The sequence below is a fragment of the Micropterus salmoides genome, unplaced genomic scaffold (assembly GCF_014851395.1).
Source record: "Micropterus salmoides isolate LMB-PRFRI ecotype aquatic unplaced genomic scaffold, ASM1485139v1 Ms_hic_scaffold_19, whole genome shotgun sequence".
Classification (NCBI taxonomy): domain Eukaryota; kingdom Metazoa; phylum Chordata; class Actinopteri; order Centrarchiformes; family Centrarchidae; genus Micropterus; species Micropterus salmoides.
In genome coordinates, this window is record NW_024041039.1 from 27,625,064 (window position 1) to 27,643,119 (window position 18,056).

Consider the following 18,056-nt stretch of genomic DNA (forward strand, 5'->3'; position numbering starts at 1 on the left):
GTCTATGAAGTGACATGAGTGGATATGAATGTCTTTACCTCATGTGAAGTTGTACAGTAAACCCTGAGAGGGTCTGTCTGGTGAAGCGCTGAGACACACACACAGAGTATATATCCGGCAGCAGTATCTGGGCGAGACAGGAAGCCAGAGGAAAGACGGGAAAGATGGCCGGAAGTCATATGAGGCCTCCAGGGGACCCACAGGAAGCTGTAGCTGCCATTATTGACCTAAACTAGATTCAGTGAGTGTGTGTGTCACACCAGGCCTCGACTTACAACCAGTCCTGGAGTTCTTCGCACAATGACTGGCTCTGAATCACTTACCACAACCAAGAAAAGGTCAAAGACCAATTTCTTAGTAGATATAGTGAGAATGGATCTAAATACTTGTCCCTTTCCAAATCACCACATCACTCCCACACGGCTCACACCACTTTGCAGCATTCAGATGAGTCATAGTATTTTCTCTTTGATGAGTCAGTCAGTCATTGCTAGCCTACTGCCTCTCCCCTCGTCCAAACACCTCATGACCACTTCCATGATAAAGTTGACTCTGGACACTAGCTGGCTTTACAACAGAGGTAGGAAGAGAGCATTAGAAATGGGAAGCCAGTGAGACAAATGCAAATGATGGAGGAAGGGAAACACAAAGGAAAGATGGTGCATCCCAGGGCGTACACTGTGGAGGAAACTCACTCCCAATGGCTCAGAGGGAGTAGAACATTTCCATTCCCTCTTGTTATGCAACGCATTTTTGATTCGCGTCCGGCTTGAAAGTCACACTGGAGGGAACATTACGGGATGACTTATGTTTTAAAGAGTCCTGTTCTCCTGGAAACAAATAATAAGGAAGGCTAATTTTCCCATTGCTGCTTTGAGAACAAAATTTACGTGCTGCTAAAAACAGTAATTGGGAGTGATATGAATGGACAACATTAAAGGTTGAGGCGCACAGATGCAGCGCCTCATACTGGACAGCTGGATCACTGCCCAGAGTGGTGGGATTAAAACTGTCCCAAATTACGAGACAGAGAAATAAAGAATGTGGCTCCCACAAAGGGAAAGAGACAGACAGACAAAGCAGATACAAAAAGAGGGCAGAGAGAAAGCCAGAGAGAACACACACTAATCTCATGTCTGCCAGTACTGTACTTGCCAGATGTTGGCCTAGCCCTAGTAGACCTGATTCAGCTCCGCCAATTTGGCTATAAATACTGTACATTACATCCTCTCTCTTTCAACACGACTCATTGCAGATGGATGAAAGACAGGGTCTTCCTAATTAGAGCATTAATTTGCAACCTGTATGCAAAAAGAATAATACCAAATGGATGCTGAGTCACACTTGGCAACAATCTAAAAGTGAGCCCATTGCATGTAATTATATTCCACAGCAGATTCTCTACCCTGAGTGCCTCCAAATCTGTTGCATTGTGTCTTCTTCTAGGTTTACTTTTCTCTTTTTAAAATGTTTTAGTCTGTAGTGTTTTAGTGGCACTGTGTAGATGGGTTCAGGCTTGCAAATGTGTTGACACGTTGTAACCATATGCCAACCTTTGCACGGCAAACGAAATGTGTTCATTGCCATCAGCTGAACCTTGTAAATGGCAGCCTTGTTGTCTCCAAAGAACCTCACACTTTGGTTTCTTTTTGAAGAAACTAAAATCGCATTTTGGTTTACCAAAGTGCCATGAGTGAGAAATGTACCCAAGTACACAAATGACTGAGCAGGACCCATTCTCAATTACCTAAATATGAGTCATTTCACATTTGATGACAAAATGTTATTAGCAGGGAATTGCTTTGATAAACAACAATAAAGCTGTCATTGTTCTTGAAGCACTGCCAGACTTCACACATGGCCTATATATCAACTATGCGTGCGAGCCTTGAAACACTGGTGGAAAGAAAATGTTTAAAATGCGCCCAGATCCAAAAAACAGAACCCAGAAGTGCGGCACATTTGCTATCAGGAAATTCTGCAGCCAGCTGCAAATGTGTAGTTTAATTGATGCGATCCATTAGCTCCTCTGATGTGGTCTTTGTTCATTGTGTCCAAATCAGTGGCGATTGCTTCCAGGTTCATTTGCATGGGTTTGTCAAGGTCGTTACTGGCATAGGAGGCTTTCATATGGGTTTATGGCAGACTTGGAAGCAGGTTTATTCTTCAGACTTTCTCTGGGATGAGTTATTGCGCATTTGGCAGAGGAAAGTAAGCGTTTACACAAGGGATCCAACAATGGATGGCACACATGCTTATGCTGCAATACCAGTTTTATAAGCTACACCCAAAGGACAATAAGAAACCTTGTTGGGTGCATAAGTTATTCTATACTCCTGTGTTTTTCATGAAGTAGCAGTGAAGTTAGTAGAGGTTTCTTAAAGGTTATACATTTGAGAACTCTTCTAATATTTAGACTGTAGTATTGAGTGAAAAGTGTGGTTCTGAGATGAACTTGCTGGTGTATCTTTGTGTCATGACAATGGACAAAATATATGTGATGAGAGGTACGCAGTTTATCACCATAGTAACACATATATTAGTATTCCATTTAATATCCCAAGCAACAACCATGGAGCTAAACAGGAGGATGCTATATTTTAAAGGATTTTCTTGTCAGCTGTTTTTCATACAATATTTCTGAGAAGTCCGCTAAAGTCTTTTCTTGTATTGACAGCGTGGGCTGAGTGTGCACTGTGAGTCTCTAGACACAGTGGAAGACCCCATTATGGACGTGAAGACACGTGGCGGTGGTTTACTCCTCCGCTTGGCCCAGATCTGTCGCTCCCACTCCAGAGGCTCCATTGAGTCTCACTCTCCTCCTCAGGGTAAGGGCTTTCATAACAATAATCCCATCTCCCGTTGCCATGGAAATACACTACGTTATGTTATTCTCCATTTTTCTTTATTTCCTCCCCCGTAGCACAAGCTCCTCGCCTCACTACACCGGCTCTCCATGTCAGCGTTACAGTCATTGAGTCCAGACGGAGTGACCGCTCAACGTCTGGTTGTACAGATTTTTGGACAACTGGTCAAATGTGTCAGCGTGGCGGTAAACAGATCAGTAAAACAGATGTGGGGGACCAATTGCTTAGCCAGATGACCATCGTTATGTAGAAGCAGTTTGAGCATTGGTCATAATCAAAGCAAACATGAATCAAAATGTCACACTCTGAGCGATCAACTAACCGCATCATTTTTCTTTTTCAAATATTCTAGTGATGCACTCTAGCTAATTTGGGTTGTTGTTCAAAGACACTGGCTCGTGTTATGTAGCAAGCTGCTGTCCGGCTCAGTGTTACCTTCTGCCTGCAGAATGCTGACGTTACTGCATTATGCAGGGCTTTATGGGCTGTATCGAAATAATCTTCACAGACAGAGGAAAGGCATTCTGTCAAACTAATGAAAAATCAGGGGGCACCATCATGAAACAAAAATTATAAAATATAAATTGCTCCCTTTTGGTTTCCAATTTTTTCCTCAAAAGGACAAGTGATTTACAGAGCAGACATGTATGCTGTAGCACACAACAAAAAAAGCTATTATCACTTACTTTAACCTTTGCTACATTCAATGCTGGAATTCTGCAGTAAAGACAAGAGCCTAACACAAACGTTACCCCATGGATAAAACATCTAAGCTTGCAAACGTCACCATCAGATGCATCTGTCTAACAACCATGTCAAAAATAGTCTGTTCACAACATCTGGAAGGGCTGAGATCCAATGAGAAAACGCAAAATCCTCTTTCTCTCCTGGGCCGAAAGTCAAGAGGTTTTAAAGTCGGGGATGGATCGGTCTGCTCGGTTTCTTCTTCAGCTCTGTGTCAGCTTCAGTGCTAATTCAGATATTTACCCCAAAATAAGCTGTGGGTCAGTCCTCTCAACCGCAAATTGGCTAAGTGCTCCCATATGACAGGCATATTTTTATTTTATCCCAACAATGCATGTCTATGTTCCCTTTTCTAAAACCTTTCTCCATGTTAAAACCCTGATTCATGTGTGCATATGTTCAGGCCACGCAGGGCATCAGGTGAGTCAAAACCTGTTGGTCTGCTGATTACACAGCTAAGAGGGCATTAGTTCATTCCAGTCTAGAAAACACTGATTGTTACAATTCTAACTTTTAATTTTCTCTAATAAAGCCAATAAATGTACTTCAGCTACTGAGATTTAATGGCTTGTGCATTGCCAGTGATTATGAAAAAAAAAAAAAGGAGCCTAGAAAGCAAATTTAGGGTCAAATCAGGTAAATAATCTGGAAAATGGGGAAAGGATCACCACTGGGAAAACATCTGCCTTGATAACAGTGAATAATTCCTATCACAAATGGAATTTCACTTAATCTCCTGAATGGATTTTGACAGTTGGAGGAATGATATATCCTGCAGGAGGTTAAGGTTAGCATTCCCCAAGACGAAGACTTAACAGCGCCAGAAGCTGTCCTGTAGTCATGCTGCTGAGCACACTGTTGAGAGGGGGAGACAGACGAAGAAGGAAATCTGAAGATGAAAGAGGATGACATAAGCGCTGAGATGGAGACAGGACCCAAGACCAACCACAAGACAGGAACTGAGCAAAAAAAGAGAAAGAAACAGCAAAGCCCTGTTCTTCCTGCAAAGCCAGAACCAGCTTGCATGGCATCTGAAACACACAGAAGACTTCTCCATTCTGACAGCTGTGCCCTGATCCCTCCCCACACCATGGGTACATGCCAACGCAGCCTCGCCAGTCTGGCACAGACACAGACCAACAACCTCTGCCAACAAGTGTGATCTGTGCACGAGACGGGAACTGTCACGCAAGGGTGGGCTGCGTGTAAGGATGAGCTTCTACATAAACCTGCTTCTGTCTGGTGACCAATTTCAGAAAATCGGTTCTAGTGCAGCATCCAAAAATGTGTATGATTTGTTATTTTGATATTAAATAGGGAATCCAAAAACAGAAAGTTGAAAAACTGTTTCTTTACATTAAATCAGATAGCGCCACTGTCTAAGTGTATTTGCTGCAAAGTTAGGCTATCAATTGCAACATCGGACACATTAAAAATCTAAATCTAATCCAGTCTTAAAACTAAGGAATGAGTCTAAGCCTAACTGGTTAGATTCATTAGGGTATGGCATTTGCTTTGTATGACATTCTAAGAAATCATTCAGCTAGCCTCCACAACTATTAAGACTTTACTTTTTACTTTTCTTTACTCACCACCAGTTCGGAGAAACGTGCATGCAGCTCCTCAGCGGGCGGCATGGGGGCGCTGAACTCCAGCAGCTGCAGGGGCACGCTGTCCTTGAGGTTGATCTCCGGGGGCTCGCTGCTGCCGAAGCAGCACAGGAAACCCAAGCCCGGCCGCGTCCTCTTCCTGGGGGGCATGGTGGCTGTGGTGACACAGGTGGCAGTGATGGTGCTGGACCAGGAAGGTAGAGGAAGGGGCCAGGGGCAGGGAGGGGGAGTGGAGAGGAGGATGAGGCTGCTATCTAGGGGGCATGATCTAGAAGACAGAGAAGAGGGAAAGGGTTAAAGAGACACAGACAATGCAAGCTGAACTGTTTGATTTCTCCATTGTCATTTCAATGGCATTCAATAAATTAATGTCATGTTTCCATGTACAGTAAATCATTTCGTTTATTTACAATTAAAATATAAAACACCTCAAATTTGCGTATACTCAGTTGAAAAAGGCTTTATGCTGGTCTACACACAGTAGTGTGTAGAGTATCTGGTCAATGTTTACTTGGAAAGAAATTTGCAGTGCACAGGAAATGAAGCACTTTGTTTCCAGCAGTCTGTTTGGAGTACATACAGGAAGATGCATGAAAAGCAACAGCCAGAATAGCTAAACAAACGAAAACAAATCCACTTCAAGAAATGTATTAACTCCATCGTGAGAAAATCCAAGCAAGACTCCACTACGGCGCTGCTGATTACAGACTGATTAAGAAGCCATCCCGCGAAATGGTTCAGCAGCCTACTTCCACAGATGACACCAAGGAGCAGTAGCAAGTCTAAGACTTTTCTCTTCTCCTTCCAAATAGTCTTGTTTCCCTTCACTTTGTCCTATGAACCTGTGCCAAGGTGGAGATACTCCTGCTGCATGGCCAGAGGGCATAGAAGCTGTGAGTGGACACCATCATATCCTCGTCTTGACGTTGCTTGCTCTTATGCCTCAACAAAGAAACCTCTTGTCCGTAAGGTACAATGGTGCCTGTGCAGTGTGTGTGTGTGTGTATGTGTGTCTCGTTTGTGCAGACTTGCACTGATAGTTGTCCCAGCACTGCCCTCACTCCTTCAATGGAGTGTACACTGTGTGTATGGACAGTAGTGAACGACACACACTACAGCAGGAGCAGAGGACTGAATAGGCCGAGACACCCTGGAGGATTTCCTCAATGGAATGAAAAAGGATATGGGTGGTCTTCACTGTATGAATAATACACTCTTTATACCATATTATGTCCTTATCAACCACATACTTACTTACACAATGAGAGCCGACACCCACAGCGGCTCACACAGTTGCCAAAGCTCCTCTTTATGCAACAGTTTACTGCATTTGTGAACGAAAGGACCTCAAGCCTGTTACGCAAATACCACAGACATGCAAATTCTCTAGAAATATTTGACCAAGAAATCAATACTGGAACCATTTATATGAAATACAATTAAAAAGAAACACAGAACCAAGACAAGAAAATGAAATTTCAAAAAGCTAATTCTTCAATTCCACTCCCAAATATTATGCTTTTATTGAGATTTTGTACATAACCAAATAAGTATTAAGTAATGGCTAGAGCTTTGCACCCGTCTGTTTAATACAGCAGTGAAAGTTTATGACTTGAGTTTCCACAAGAAGCCACAATCTACTACATCTCGACTGAGCACAACTCTCCCCCATCACCCTCTCACACGTTTGTTCGGACTAGGAGTTCTCATTGCTGCATCTAAAAATAGCCTGATGATAAATTCTTTATGAATGCGCTGGGCCCTCGACAGCAGCTTAAAGGGGGGAAAATGAAAAGAGAAAACACCACATTTCCATTTTGCCCTTTCGTCGTTTGCTCATTTGCTTTTTCCGCCTCCTTGAACCTGCCATCCCTCTCAAGGCAGAAAAAGCAGAGCTGTGCACAGCTACAGATGGACTGGAGGTTAAAAAAAAAAAAACTTTGGCTTGTTGAATATGCAGACGCCTGTGCAACAATCGGCTTATTTTCTGAAGTACTGTATCTTAAACGATTCTCTACATTCACCTTCAAAATATGGGGACTTTCATAGTCATTGCATCAGTGTGCTGAATGTCAATTATAGCGTGTGTGGCATCTTGTACATGTGTGCCTGTGTGTGAGGTACATTTGATACTGCACCAGCATGTGTGTTATGAAAGCCGAGGTGACAATCCCCGAATGCACCCCCCCCCCCCCCCCCTTTCGTATTTGTGTATGCATTTTGCTAACTCAGCCAGCTGAAAAGTCTCACGTTAGCTCTGGCTGGACAGGATTGTAAATTTTTTTCACCGTCTCTCACATTGGAATCATGTTAGGGTGGCCAGTATGGACACAAGGGACACATTCAGTGACCAACAAAATGGTTTCAATGAACAGCATGTGAGTGTTTTTGTCAGACAGACCTAAAAATATGTGACCCCATCCTTTAAGGCCCTTAAGAATTTCAGTTTATTTTGTACCAAACAAGCTTGCATTTGATTATTTTTGACTCGATTTTCGTGAAAAAAAAATTCTCCAGGAAGCTTGCCTTTAGTGTTGTGAGGTCCTACTACATTCTTAGATTGTTGTTCTTTAGAATTTCGTCCTTCCTATTGGGATTGTTTCGCATCATTATGTCGTATACACTATATTGCCAAAAGTTTTAGATCGCCTGCCTTTACATGTACATGAAGGTTAATGACATCCCCTTCTTAATCTGGGTTTAATATGGAGTCTTGCCACCCTTTTTAGCTATAACTTCAACTCTTCTGGGAAGGCTGTCCACAAGGCAGTGTGTTCATAGAAATTTTTGACCATTCTTCTAGAAGCACATTTATGAGGTCAGGTACAGATGTTGGACGAGAAGGCCTGGCTCGCAGTCTCCGCTCTAATTCGTCCCAGAGGTGTTCTATCGTGTGGAGTCAGGACTCTGGACTCTGTGCAGGCCAGTCAAGTTCTCCACACCAAACTCATTCATGTCTTTATGGACCTTGCTTTGTGTACTGGTGCGCAGTCATGTTGGAACAGCAAGGGGCCATTCCCAAACTATTTCCACAAAGTTGAGAGCATGAAATTGTTCAAAATGTCTTGGTATGCTGAAGCATTAACAGTTCCTTTCACTGGAACTAAGGGGCCGAGCCCAACCCCTGAAAACAACCACACACCACCCTCCACCAAACTTTACACTTGGCACAATGCAGCCAGGCAAGTACTGTTCTCCTGGCAACCACCAAACCCAGACTTGTGCATCGGATTGCCAAACAGAGAAGCGTGATTCATCACTCCAGAGAACACGTCTCCACTGCTCTAGTGTCCAGTGCGGCGTGCTTTACACCACTGAATCCGACACTTTGCATTGCACTTGGTGATGTAAGGCTTGGATGCAGCTGCTCGGCCATGGAAACCCATTCCATGAAGCTGTCTACACACTGTTCCACTGTTCTTGAGCTAATCTGAAGGCAACACAACATTTGGAGGTCTGTAGCTATTGACTCTGCAGAAAGTTGCCGACTTCTGTGCGGCAACCTATCACAGTACCACGCTTGAATTCACTGAGCTCCTGAGAGCGACCCATTCTTTCAAAAATGTTTGTAGAAGCAGTCTGCATGCCTAGGTGCTTGATTTTATACACCTGTGGTCATGGAAGTGATTGGAACACCTGAATTGAATGATTCAGAGGGGTGTCCTAAAACATTTGGCAACATAGTGTAGCTCACTAGTGCTTGGCTGTAACCCCTGTGGATCCGAGTTGCCGACCTTTCCAAGGTAAATATGCCTTGCCCACCAAAGTCTGTGCCAGAAATCTTGAAATTGCAGATAAGTCACTGTCTGAACATTCAATATAAACTCTCCCTTAACCTTAACCAGTATCCAGACCCCCTCCCCCTCAACAGAGGCACAGTGCTAATAATTTAAGACAACTGTGAAGTGTGCATGGGGTATTGTGTGCAACATGTTGCACAGACACTACATTTACTTGTATCACACCAGGTGTGGCTAAGCATGGTATGTGGACGAAAATTGTATGGCTGTACTGTACAGGCAAGGCTAAATGTTAATTGTGTTGAGTCAGTGGAAAAAAGGAAACGGTACAACACAAGATCATGGAGAATTTTTTCCATACATTCACAATTAAAAAGGCTCTGCCTCGAACTATTAACAGGGACTGCTTTTCATCATTTTCATTACTATAAGAAGACATATGAGCCGGTGCCAAATCTTTATGGTGGCGAGTTGGTTATTGTTTCTGTGGACAGCTGGCGGAGCCTAATGGAAAAGAGGCCGCTCTACAGGGGTTTTAAAGCCATTCAGCAAAAAAAACACAACCTAAACCTCCTGTCCAGTGTCTGTGTGTTTCTATCTTCACTCTCCCACAGAGCCCCACGCGCGGCCAGTCCTCACTCAACACCAGTTCTGCTGGCCGCCTTCCAGCCCATGCCCAGGGAAAGTAGGCCATGGAATCCAAATAGACACATAGAGTCTATATACAGAGATACAGGAAATATAAGGAAGCAATAACACTGAAGACCGTGCATTCTCTGTATGGTAGAGTCACCACGCAAACACAATTCAAATTGACCATGTCCACTGCCATATGTGTCCTGAGAGCTCTGCTCATCTCCCAGCTTTTCATCCCCCCGATTCACTGTCATCTCCCATTATTCCTCCTTTTCAGGGTGAATGGAGTGACATTTCCCTCCATCAACCCCCCTCTGACAGTAGCATCTGTCATTTTTCCTTGCCACTTCTCGAATCTCCCACCAGCTGAAGTCCCCATTTTCTACGCTTCTTTTCCTTCATTCTCTATGCTTACGCTTACTTGAGAGACAGTTTTACGTATATTAAGAAATGTATTTTGCTTTACTTTCCAAGAGAGAGATACAAAGCTGGAGCCCTATCATCGTTTGCCCCTGCATCTAGTCTTTAGGCTCATCTAGGCTAAGTGCCAGCCTCTGTCTAAAGTGGATATATGTACCAACCAACAACTCTTAACACTCACTGATCAACATGTATCTGGTTTGTTTAATCTGTAAATAATACATTTAATGATGTGAAAATAATAACTTGATCTAGAGTAACTGGTTTAGTGCAATCATGCATGTACAGAGAACACCACCCAAACCTTTGCACACCAACTGTATCTGACAACACTACAGCTGAAAATGCTACAGAGAACTTCATCATTACAGGTTAAAGAAACAAGCTACATTGTATAAATAAGACAGCTTAAGGAGGTTTGTAGGTATATTTTTTTTAAATTTTAGACAGAACCAAGCAAGCAATTTCCCCCTGTTTTCGATCTTTAGATTAGGATAGGCTAACCACATCTCTCTGGCAGGACTTTAGCTCTGGGTTTTATCGATCCTCTTCTTGAATCTCACTCACTGAAAAAATTAAAACAGGCAAATGTCTCTAAATTTTAAACTGTTTCTTTATTTGTGTTTCTTTTTCTGCCACTTTTGCAGTGCTCTACCATTTTCAAACTTGCTCTTTTCTCTCCGTCAGTCCCTCTCTATTTTTATTTTACTTTTTCATGTCAGTGAGTTGCCACACATTGGGTGCTCATGACATGGAAAACTGTACGCACACACACACACACACACACACACACACACACACACACGTTCACTTTTCCCTGCTCATCACTGGGAAACAGATGTATGTATGGTCGCGTTATAAGTCACAGGAAAAGGATGCTATCACTGAAAGAGTGACAGCCTGTGGTTCTCTATAGGCTAGTGCTAATTAATGCCATCTGTGTGTGTCAAAATGGAAGAGGTAGATTTGTCATTGCTAACCACTTGTAATGACAGACAAGTATTTCTGCTTGCATGCAACAAACACACCGCATCGTGTGTGCACAGCATAAATTGTATATCCAAAAAAAAAAGAAAAAACATTATAGGTGTAAAGCCATGCAGTCACATGTTCACACGTTTCAAAATTCAGACACACCCACTCAAGATTTATACACACATGCACTATTTGCATACTCACACACCAAGAGCCCTGAAGCAGAGAGGGGAGCCTGCTGGCTGCTCAGAGTTTGAAGAGGCTGGGGAGCAGCCGAGCAGAGCGAGAGAGAGACCAAGAGATGAAGGAGGTGAGGAGGGGGTGGAGGGGATAAAGAGAGATACTGCTGCCACTTCTCATTCAGCCCACTACCTCATCGCTTCATCCCCAGCGCCGGGAAGTAGGTCAGTGGAGGAGGAGGAGGAGGAAGGGGGGGGCCGTGAGGAGAGACAGACTGCTGCTTCTGGTGTGCGATTGTGTGTGCAAGCGACGAAGAGGCAGAAGAGGTGTATATCTATGCAGAGATCCGTCTCTCAAACATCTGTGCCTGCGTCATGTCAATTCTCTCCCCGACACATGTCACATAATGCAATGCTTTTCGTACTAAATACAAAATCAGAAACAAATCAAAAAACGCAGAGTCATTCACCTATCGTCTCTCCTTACATTCTTTATTCTGCACATTCCCCTCCTTCTTTCTCCTGAAACTACAGCTACTGCAGTGTGCTCCTGCATTTAAATGCAACTTGCTCCCCTTCTCCTTCATTCTCCTGCCTTTTCTTCCCTCCTCCACACCCCAGTACCTACACCTGTCCTTTACTTTCACACTAAGGAAGTGCCCTTTTCATCTTCTTTGTATTGCTGGATGAAAGGATTCCAAAATAGCTATTTTCACCCAAATAATGCCAGCCAGAGAGGCAAAAAAAAAAGAAATGTGAAGAGGAAAAACAAGAAGCGGCAATAAAACTGGTCAAAACAAATAACAAGTACAACATGCAAAGGCACAAAAGAAAGAGCTAAATTATTGTGAAGAGGTACTGAATAAAAGATCAGAGGCGGGCCTGCAGCACACATTTGTTTGCACACACATTGTTTCCTGGTCCCACAAATGAGGACCATTCCTCCAGCGTGCTGGGCTGTGAAGGAGGGTACAGTCAGGCTTACGTAAGCACCCAGCACCAGAGATGGGGGAGCAGAGCGAACAAGATGCTAAGTGAAGTGCAGATTAAGGGATTGGTATTGTTTTGGCAAACTGTTGGCATGCAGTTTGAGAGAGTAGCACACATCTGACGGAGCAAACACCTGTGTTGGAAGTCAAAAAGCACCAGGCGACTAAAGATTCAAGCATGTTCATGCTCATCACTGGACACACTGCCTGTCAGACAGGTCAAACTTTGGATTTTATTTGCAGAAGACTGTGACCGTACGCATTTCCACCCACGTAGTTGTACGCATGTGCATTTAAATAAATAGAATGAAACAGTTTATTTCAGACAGAATATTACTTGTTAAAAATTATCCAATAATATCAAATACACGTCATTCATTTGATCTAGCGCCAACAGACGGCTTATGCGCTTTTATTTTGAAGGCAGCAACGTCAGGAAAACAACAAAAGGATGCAGGATGAGAGAAGTGTGGCAGAAGTTAGCAGACAGAGAGCGATGGACTTCACATGACAGGATTCACAAGTTGGATTCATTTTTATGAAAAGCTGTTTTGATTCTTTTGATCAGTGGACCCTTACAGACTAAACGAATATAAATAATCAAGGAACGGACATATTCAAACTTAACGAGCACTTTTTTTTGTCTTTTCACATCTTGTACCATGTGGTTACACCGGTAAATCTATAAGAATTAGACTTTGGGGCTTGTTGTTTCTGTTAATTGAACTGAACAATTGAATTGAGGAGAATCTAACCAATCCAACGATGTGTAGCATGTTTATATTGACATATCGATACGTTTAAACATTAATATTTGTATTAATGATCTAATCAGCTTTGTCAGATCAGATTTGTCAAAATGTGTTCCCACATCAGGCCAGTGAAGGAGGTAGGCGGCTATTTGGGACTTGGCTATTAAATGAGGTAATTTTAGAATGCAACTCCAGTGAAAGCCATAAGAGTTTGATATAAAGAAGTTGAATGAAGTCTAATAATTATACCTTTATTAGAATAATCCAACCTAATTCATTCCATCATTTCCAATACCCTCTAGAGTCACACCTTTTCCTCGAATTGGTACCGATACTCACAGCAGATGACAAATCGTAATTTATTAGTAAAGTCCTAACTGTCTTGTGAACCTCAAAGGATACAGGAAGCCAACATGGAGGGACACCAATGTGAACTCACACCAAAAAAGGTATGTAAAAATTGCATGAAGGACACATGCAGTTTTTACATGGCGTGGAAGTGAACCCCTCACACATTAATTTCACATGAAGCAGCTATTCAACCTAGCTACCGGACACATTGGAGCAATGCCATATTTTGGAGGCTGTTGCCCCAGACATGACCTCTCCAACATGCCCTTCCCTCCCTTTCTACTGTCTGCCCAATGACTAATGGACCTACCCTTCAATTCTTTTCTCCCCCCCCCGGGCACTGAAAACTCACTCTCCCATAGACCCCATCGGATGTGCAGCCCACCCACAGTCACTGCTTTAGGCCTTAGGGAAGCCATGTACACATCACACATCTAACCCTGTTCAGAGGCCACATTGTAGTGCCAAGGGTTAGGGTTACATTAGTGTAACACACAGGCAAGCATCCCCGCACACACACAAACACACACATTTTAGTTTGTTCTGTCGCACACCAATTAGAAGTTTTATTGATACATCACTTTCTCAATTAAATGTGGTTTAGTAACACGGGTGGTCAGTTTAGGATTTATGTGATGGTGATATGTGACTGATCTGAAACATCTGGCATGAAATCCATCCATTCAAACATGACATCATCCATCTATTCGACTGTAGGTCTCCCTGGTGAGCAGCGAGTTACATCCTCAAATGACCAATGACCAGAGGCGGCCATTATTTCACAGTACGTTTGCATGTGATGCAGTCCTGTACTTGTTCTGAAAGCCCACAGAAGGCCAGACCTTTTATAAGAGTCTGTACACTGAGCGTTTTTTTCATGTGGACCTTGACAATGGGTCAGAGGATTTGGTATAGACAATCCTGGGGCCTGACGGGGAAGGCTAATGCAGGCAGGGGCAGGGATAGTTCTTTCGGCCCTGTGAATGGTACATTTCCTCCCCAAGCTTTGGAGTCCATGTGCATCTTATCAATCACTTATCTTTAACACTGGGCTCTCTCCAAGATTTTCAGAATGATTTTAGAAATAAAGTAAGGCTACTTTTCAATATAGTGCGTTACATAGGAGTAATAAAGATAAGTGGTTACTGAAACCATCCACAGACATACAAAGGATTGAAAAAAGGTTTCTAGCCCTACTGATAAGGGTCGTCTGTGCTCTTATGCCTACGTGCATCTTGCAGGAAAAGAGCCCTGAATCACAAGATCAGAAACCCACCCTTCCCTTTACCCCCACCTCTTTTGAACTATTCCTCCATACCTCCCTCATTCCCCGGCTTACGTTTCCCCTCAATCTCTTACTCTCTGCCCTGCAATCAGATAGGGGAAGCTGCAAGAATGAGAAAAACTATTCAGCTGTTGGACTGGGAGCGGTGCCTTCAGACAGTGTCGCCAGGACATAGTCCGGGGCAAGACAATCTTGAGTCAATGGCAAAACATGCACTGGTCATAGTGAAATGATACTTCTGAAACGACATGACAATGGACTTCAAAAGTGCCTCACATGTCACTGTACATAACAAGCCGTAACAATGGCAACAGAAAAATGTTAATAAAGTGTGGTTAAGTCGTTTCCATGGGGCTGTCATACAGTACAGAATTAACACTGTGCGCATAACATGAAGACATCATGGAGAAATTAATAAGTCAAAGTACCCCTCCATTTAAATTTACCACAACCACAATTATTATTAATTATTTTAATTGCTTGTGGTTAATACTGTTGCTTAAATATTTCAAGACTGTCTCCGAAGGAAATGCAATCACATTTGGACAGGGAAACAATTTAAATTTTCTTTTGTTTACAAACAGATCTTGTCAGACAGCCAATGTAAGGACAGTGTAATTATAGGTAGTCGCCCCAGGTTTGCACAGTGGTTACTGATGTTGTGTATGAAACACACAGATCGTCCCTTCAGGAAAAAGCAATTGTTTTTGAATGCTTTTCATATTAACTGTTATTATATCACTGGGGGACCCAGCTGTTACAAGCTCGTATTTCGAGACAAATTTTTCAGACTGTCTGTCATGTTCATAATGGGTTGCTTCTTACACATTTCACTTAAAAAACAGTGTGAAGACAGATCTCCACCATCTATATGTGGGAGTTTTTCAATAACACATCATGAACTCTTAAACTGTCAACTCTTTCAGCCAACATTTGTATTCTTAAACATATAAGCACTGTGTGTTTGTTTTAACAGGGCCATGAGGCACAGTAACCCATAAAGAGGAAGAGCCTCAAATGGAAAAATAGGAGGGGGGGGGTTTCAATCCTCCAGGGATGTCATTAATAGCCATTTAATTTGGCTTGATTCATAAAAAAGGGACATTTCCTAATATCCTGATGTGAGGAACATAACATGGTGCAGACCACATGAAATACCAGGGGGTTGTGCTTTTAGATTGGATTTTTTGGTATGATCAAAACACATGAAGCAGCTCCATGCGGCAGTGGAGGGGGCTCAAACACCCGACCATGCACAGTTGCAGTTTGAAGCAAATTATAATAAACATGTTAAATCCTTTCATAGAAGCCACGAACCACAGACACGAGTTGCATGAACAAAAGCTGAAATAAGAACCCATTGGAATCCAATGACTTGGGTGAAGTTAAAGAGGCAGCCTTAGTTTGTAGACATACATTTTGGAGGCCAGGCAGGACAAAAGCCCTTTTTGTGAGACACCTTGCTTTATTCAAAAGTGCATTTTTGTTTTCCACTTCACTTGACATCTTTTCTCTCAAGGCTTGTGTAGTAGTAATTGTACAGAAGGTCATCCACATGTTGCACAAGGAAAGTCCACCAGTTGCTGCATGGGACTCTAACAATACAGATGTTAATGTTGGCTCAGGAAAGAGGTTGTATCGGGGGGGAGACTAACATCCAAAGCATAGACCCACTGTTGACCCACTTTTCTACTGGCTAGCGGGCACATCTACAAGAGTTACATCTCTGCTCATCAAATAGACCGGATCACTGGGATAACTATGCTATTAATACTGGGAACGAGAAGAAAGTTGGCCACGCCACATTCCACAGGCCCCAACAGTCCCACATATTAACAGGGCTCAGAATGAAATCCAATACTCGGCATCACTTTCCCTCGAATCCCAAAGTGCTACCTTGCCGTGTCAAATCATTTTCTTATTTCATATGGGAGGAACGCAAGAGTCACGAGCTCCCAGTCCAACTAAAGACGTGTTATTATATATTTAGAAAAAACTGGCACGAATACAACCTCGAGGCTGGTTACCATGACTCCCAAGAGGGAAGGGATGGTAGACTTCCCAGAGACTCCATGTTCTTCAAACACCCCAGAGTCTTGTCTTTTTCAGGGAATGAGCTCTTTCCATCAGCACAGCACACTTATCCAAATTACACAAATGCTTGAGACGCTCCAGCTCTTCTGGGTGTTGAACTTCCAAACGAAACAAAAACACTGACTTATTGCTAACGACAATGCACACTGATGAGCTCAGCAGTTCTCAACATGTTTATAAGCTCGTCGTTGTTCTCATCCTTTTTGCGCCAAGGTCTGAATATGTCTATCAATGTCAGTGAGTGGACTGGGGCGCTGCATTGTTAAGCCATTAATCTTCCCTGGGTGAGAGGTCAACAGCTGCAGCATAGAGGACAGAGGGCTTCTGGGTAATGTCTGGAACGCTCTTCTGGGACAGTTATAGCAACGCAGATAGGGACGGCCCTCTGAAGTGACCAGCATTTTTTAAAATAGCCTGCAGTAATTCTGCACTGAATTGAGGCAGTGTAATGAGGAGATATGCTTAGACATCATAGCTGCCACTATGTGTGTCACTGGCACAAATACAATAGTGCCATTTGACGCACACAGTGAAGAAGAAAAGAACAGCAGCCTTACTCCTAAAATCTCCCTGAGTTTTGTCCTAGAGACACTGTAACCATGCTACTGTAAATACAACATGACGATAATCCCATCCAAAATCTCAGATAGTTGAATTTAAGCTGCTTTGCAGACCTCATCTCTTTTTCTCTCCGTCCCTACCCTAATGAGGAGGCTGTTGAGCTGCCAGTCAGCAGTAGGGCTGAAGCGATAAAAGGCCGACCATTGCTCTCTAACTCTCCCTCGCACTCCATCTAATCCTGAGAGCAGTTCATGCATCCGTAATGGTCGATAAAATATGAAAAGCCCTGAGAGCGCTGACGGCAGCAGAGGGTTGTGCACTACGTGTAAGTCCTCAACTTTCGTTAAAGCCCTCCCAACACACTGAATCTTTTAGCAATGTCACTCCGTTTGCCCCCTGGTGCACGTGAGTGTAGGAGGATTTCCAGCAGACTGGAGAGTAAGCCTTTAATGTGGTGGAAATTGATGCTGCCTTGTTCGCAATGCAAAAAGATATTAAAGACAGCAACACACATGGCCCTATGGCTGTTTAAATGAGTTTTGCCTCTTGTTCATTGAACTTCAAAGGCAAGCCACTGAAAGAAATTAATTATTTTCAATGTTGCAGGAATGATGTTTGTCTTATGCCTTTTCATTGTGCAATTAACTCCCAGATCAGCCATTTAAAAGCCTAGTCTGCAGTAAAAAGTTCACAAACACAGGGCTATCTGTTTGGAATGTTTCCCATTGACAAATCATGGGTAAACCCAGACCTAACTGGTTTAACAGGTGGAAATGTGGAGGGGTGGTGCATGAACTTTAATCACTGTACTTTTGACACAGCTAAGATGAATGCCTGGGATAGACAATGCATT

General features: G+C 43.0%; 1 protein-coding gene across 5 annotated transcripts in view; it reads right to left on the reverse strand.

The window, feature by feature from the left end:
* The window catches only part of daam2 (dishevelled associated activator of morphogenesis 2), a 93,219-nt gene that overhangs the window by 53,831 nt on the left and 21,332 nt on the right, over positions 1–18,056 (reverse strand). For 3 of the 5 annotated variants that reach the window (XM_038728641.1, XM_038728642.1, XM_038728643.1), the window contains exon 2: positions 5,204–5,489. In XM_038728641.1, the coding sequence (XP_038584569.1) occupies positions 5,204–5,371 (168 nt within the window). In that variant the 5' untranslated portion in view covers positions 5,372–5,489. Of the gene's footprint in view, positions 1–5,203; positions 5,490–18,056 lie in introns of those variants that run through there. The other 2 variants (XM_038728644.1, XM_038728645.1) reach the window with 1 other exon arrangement.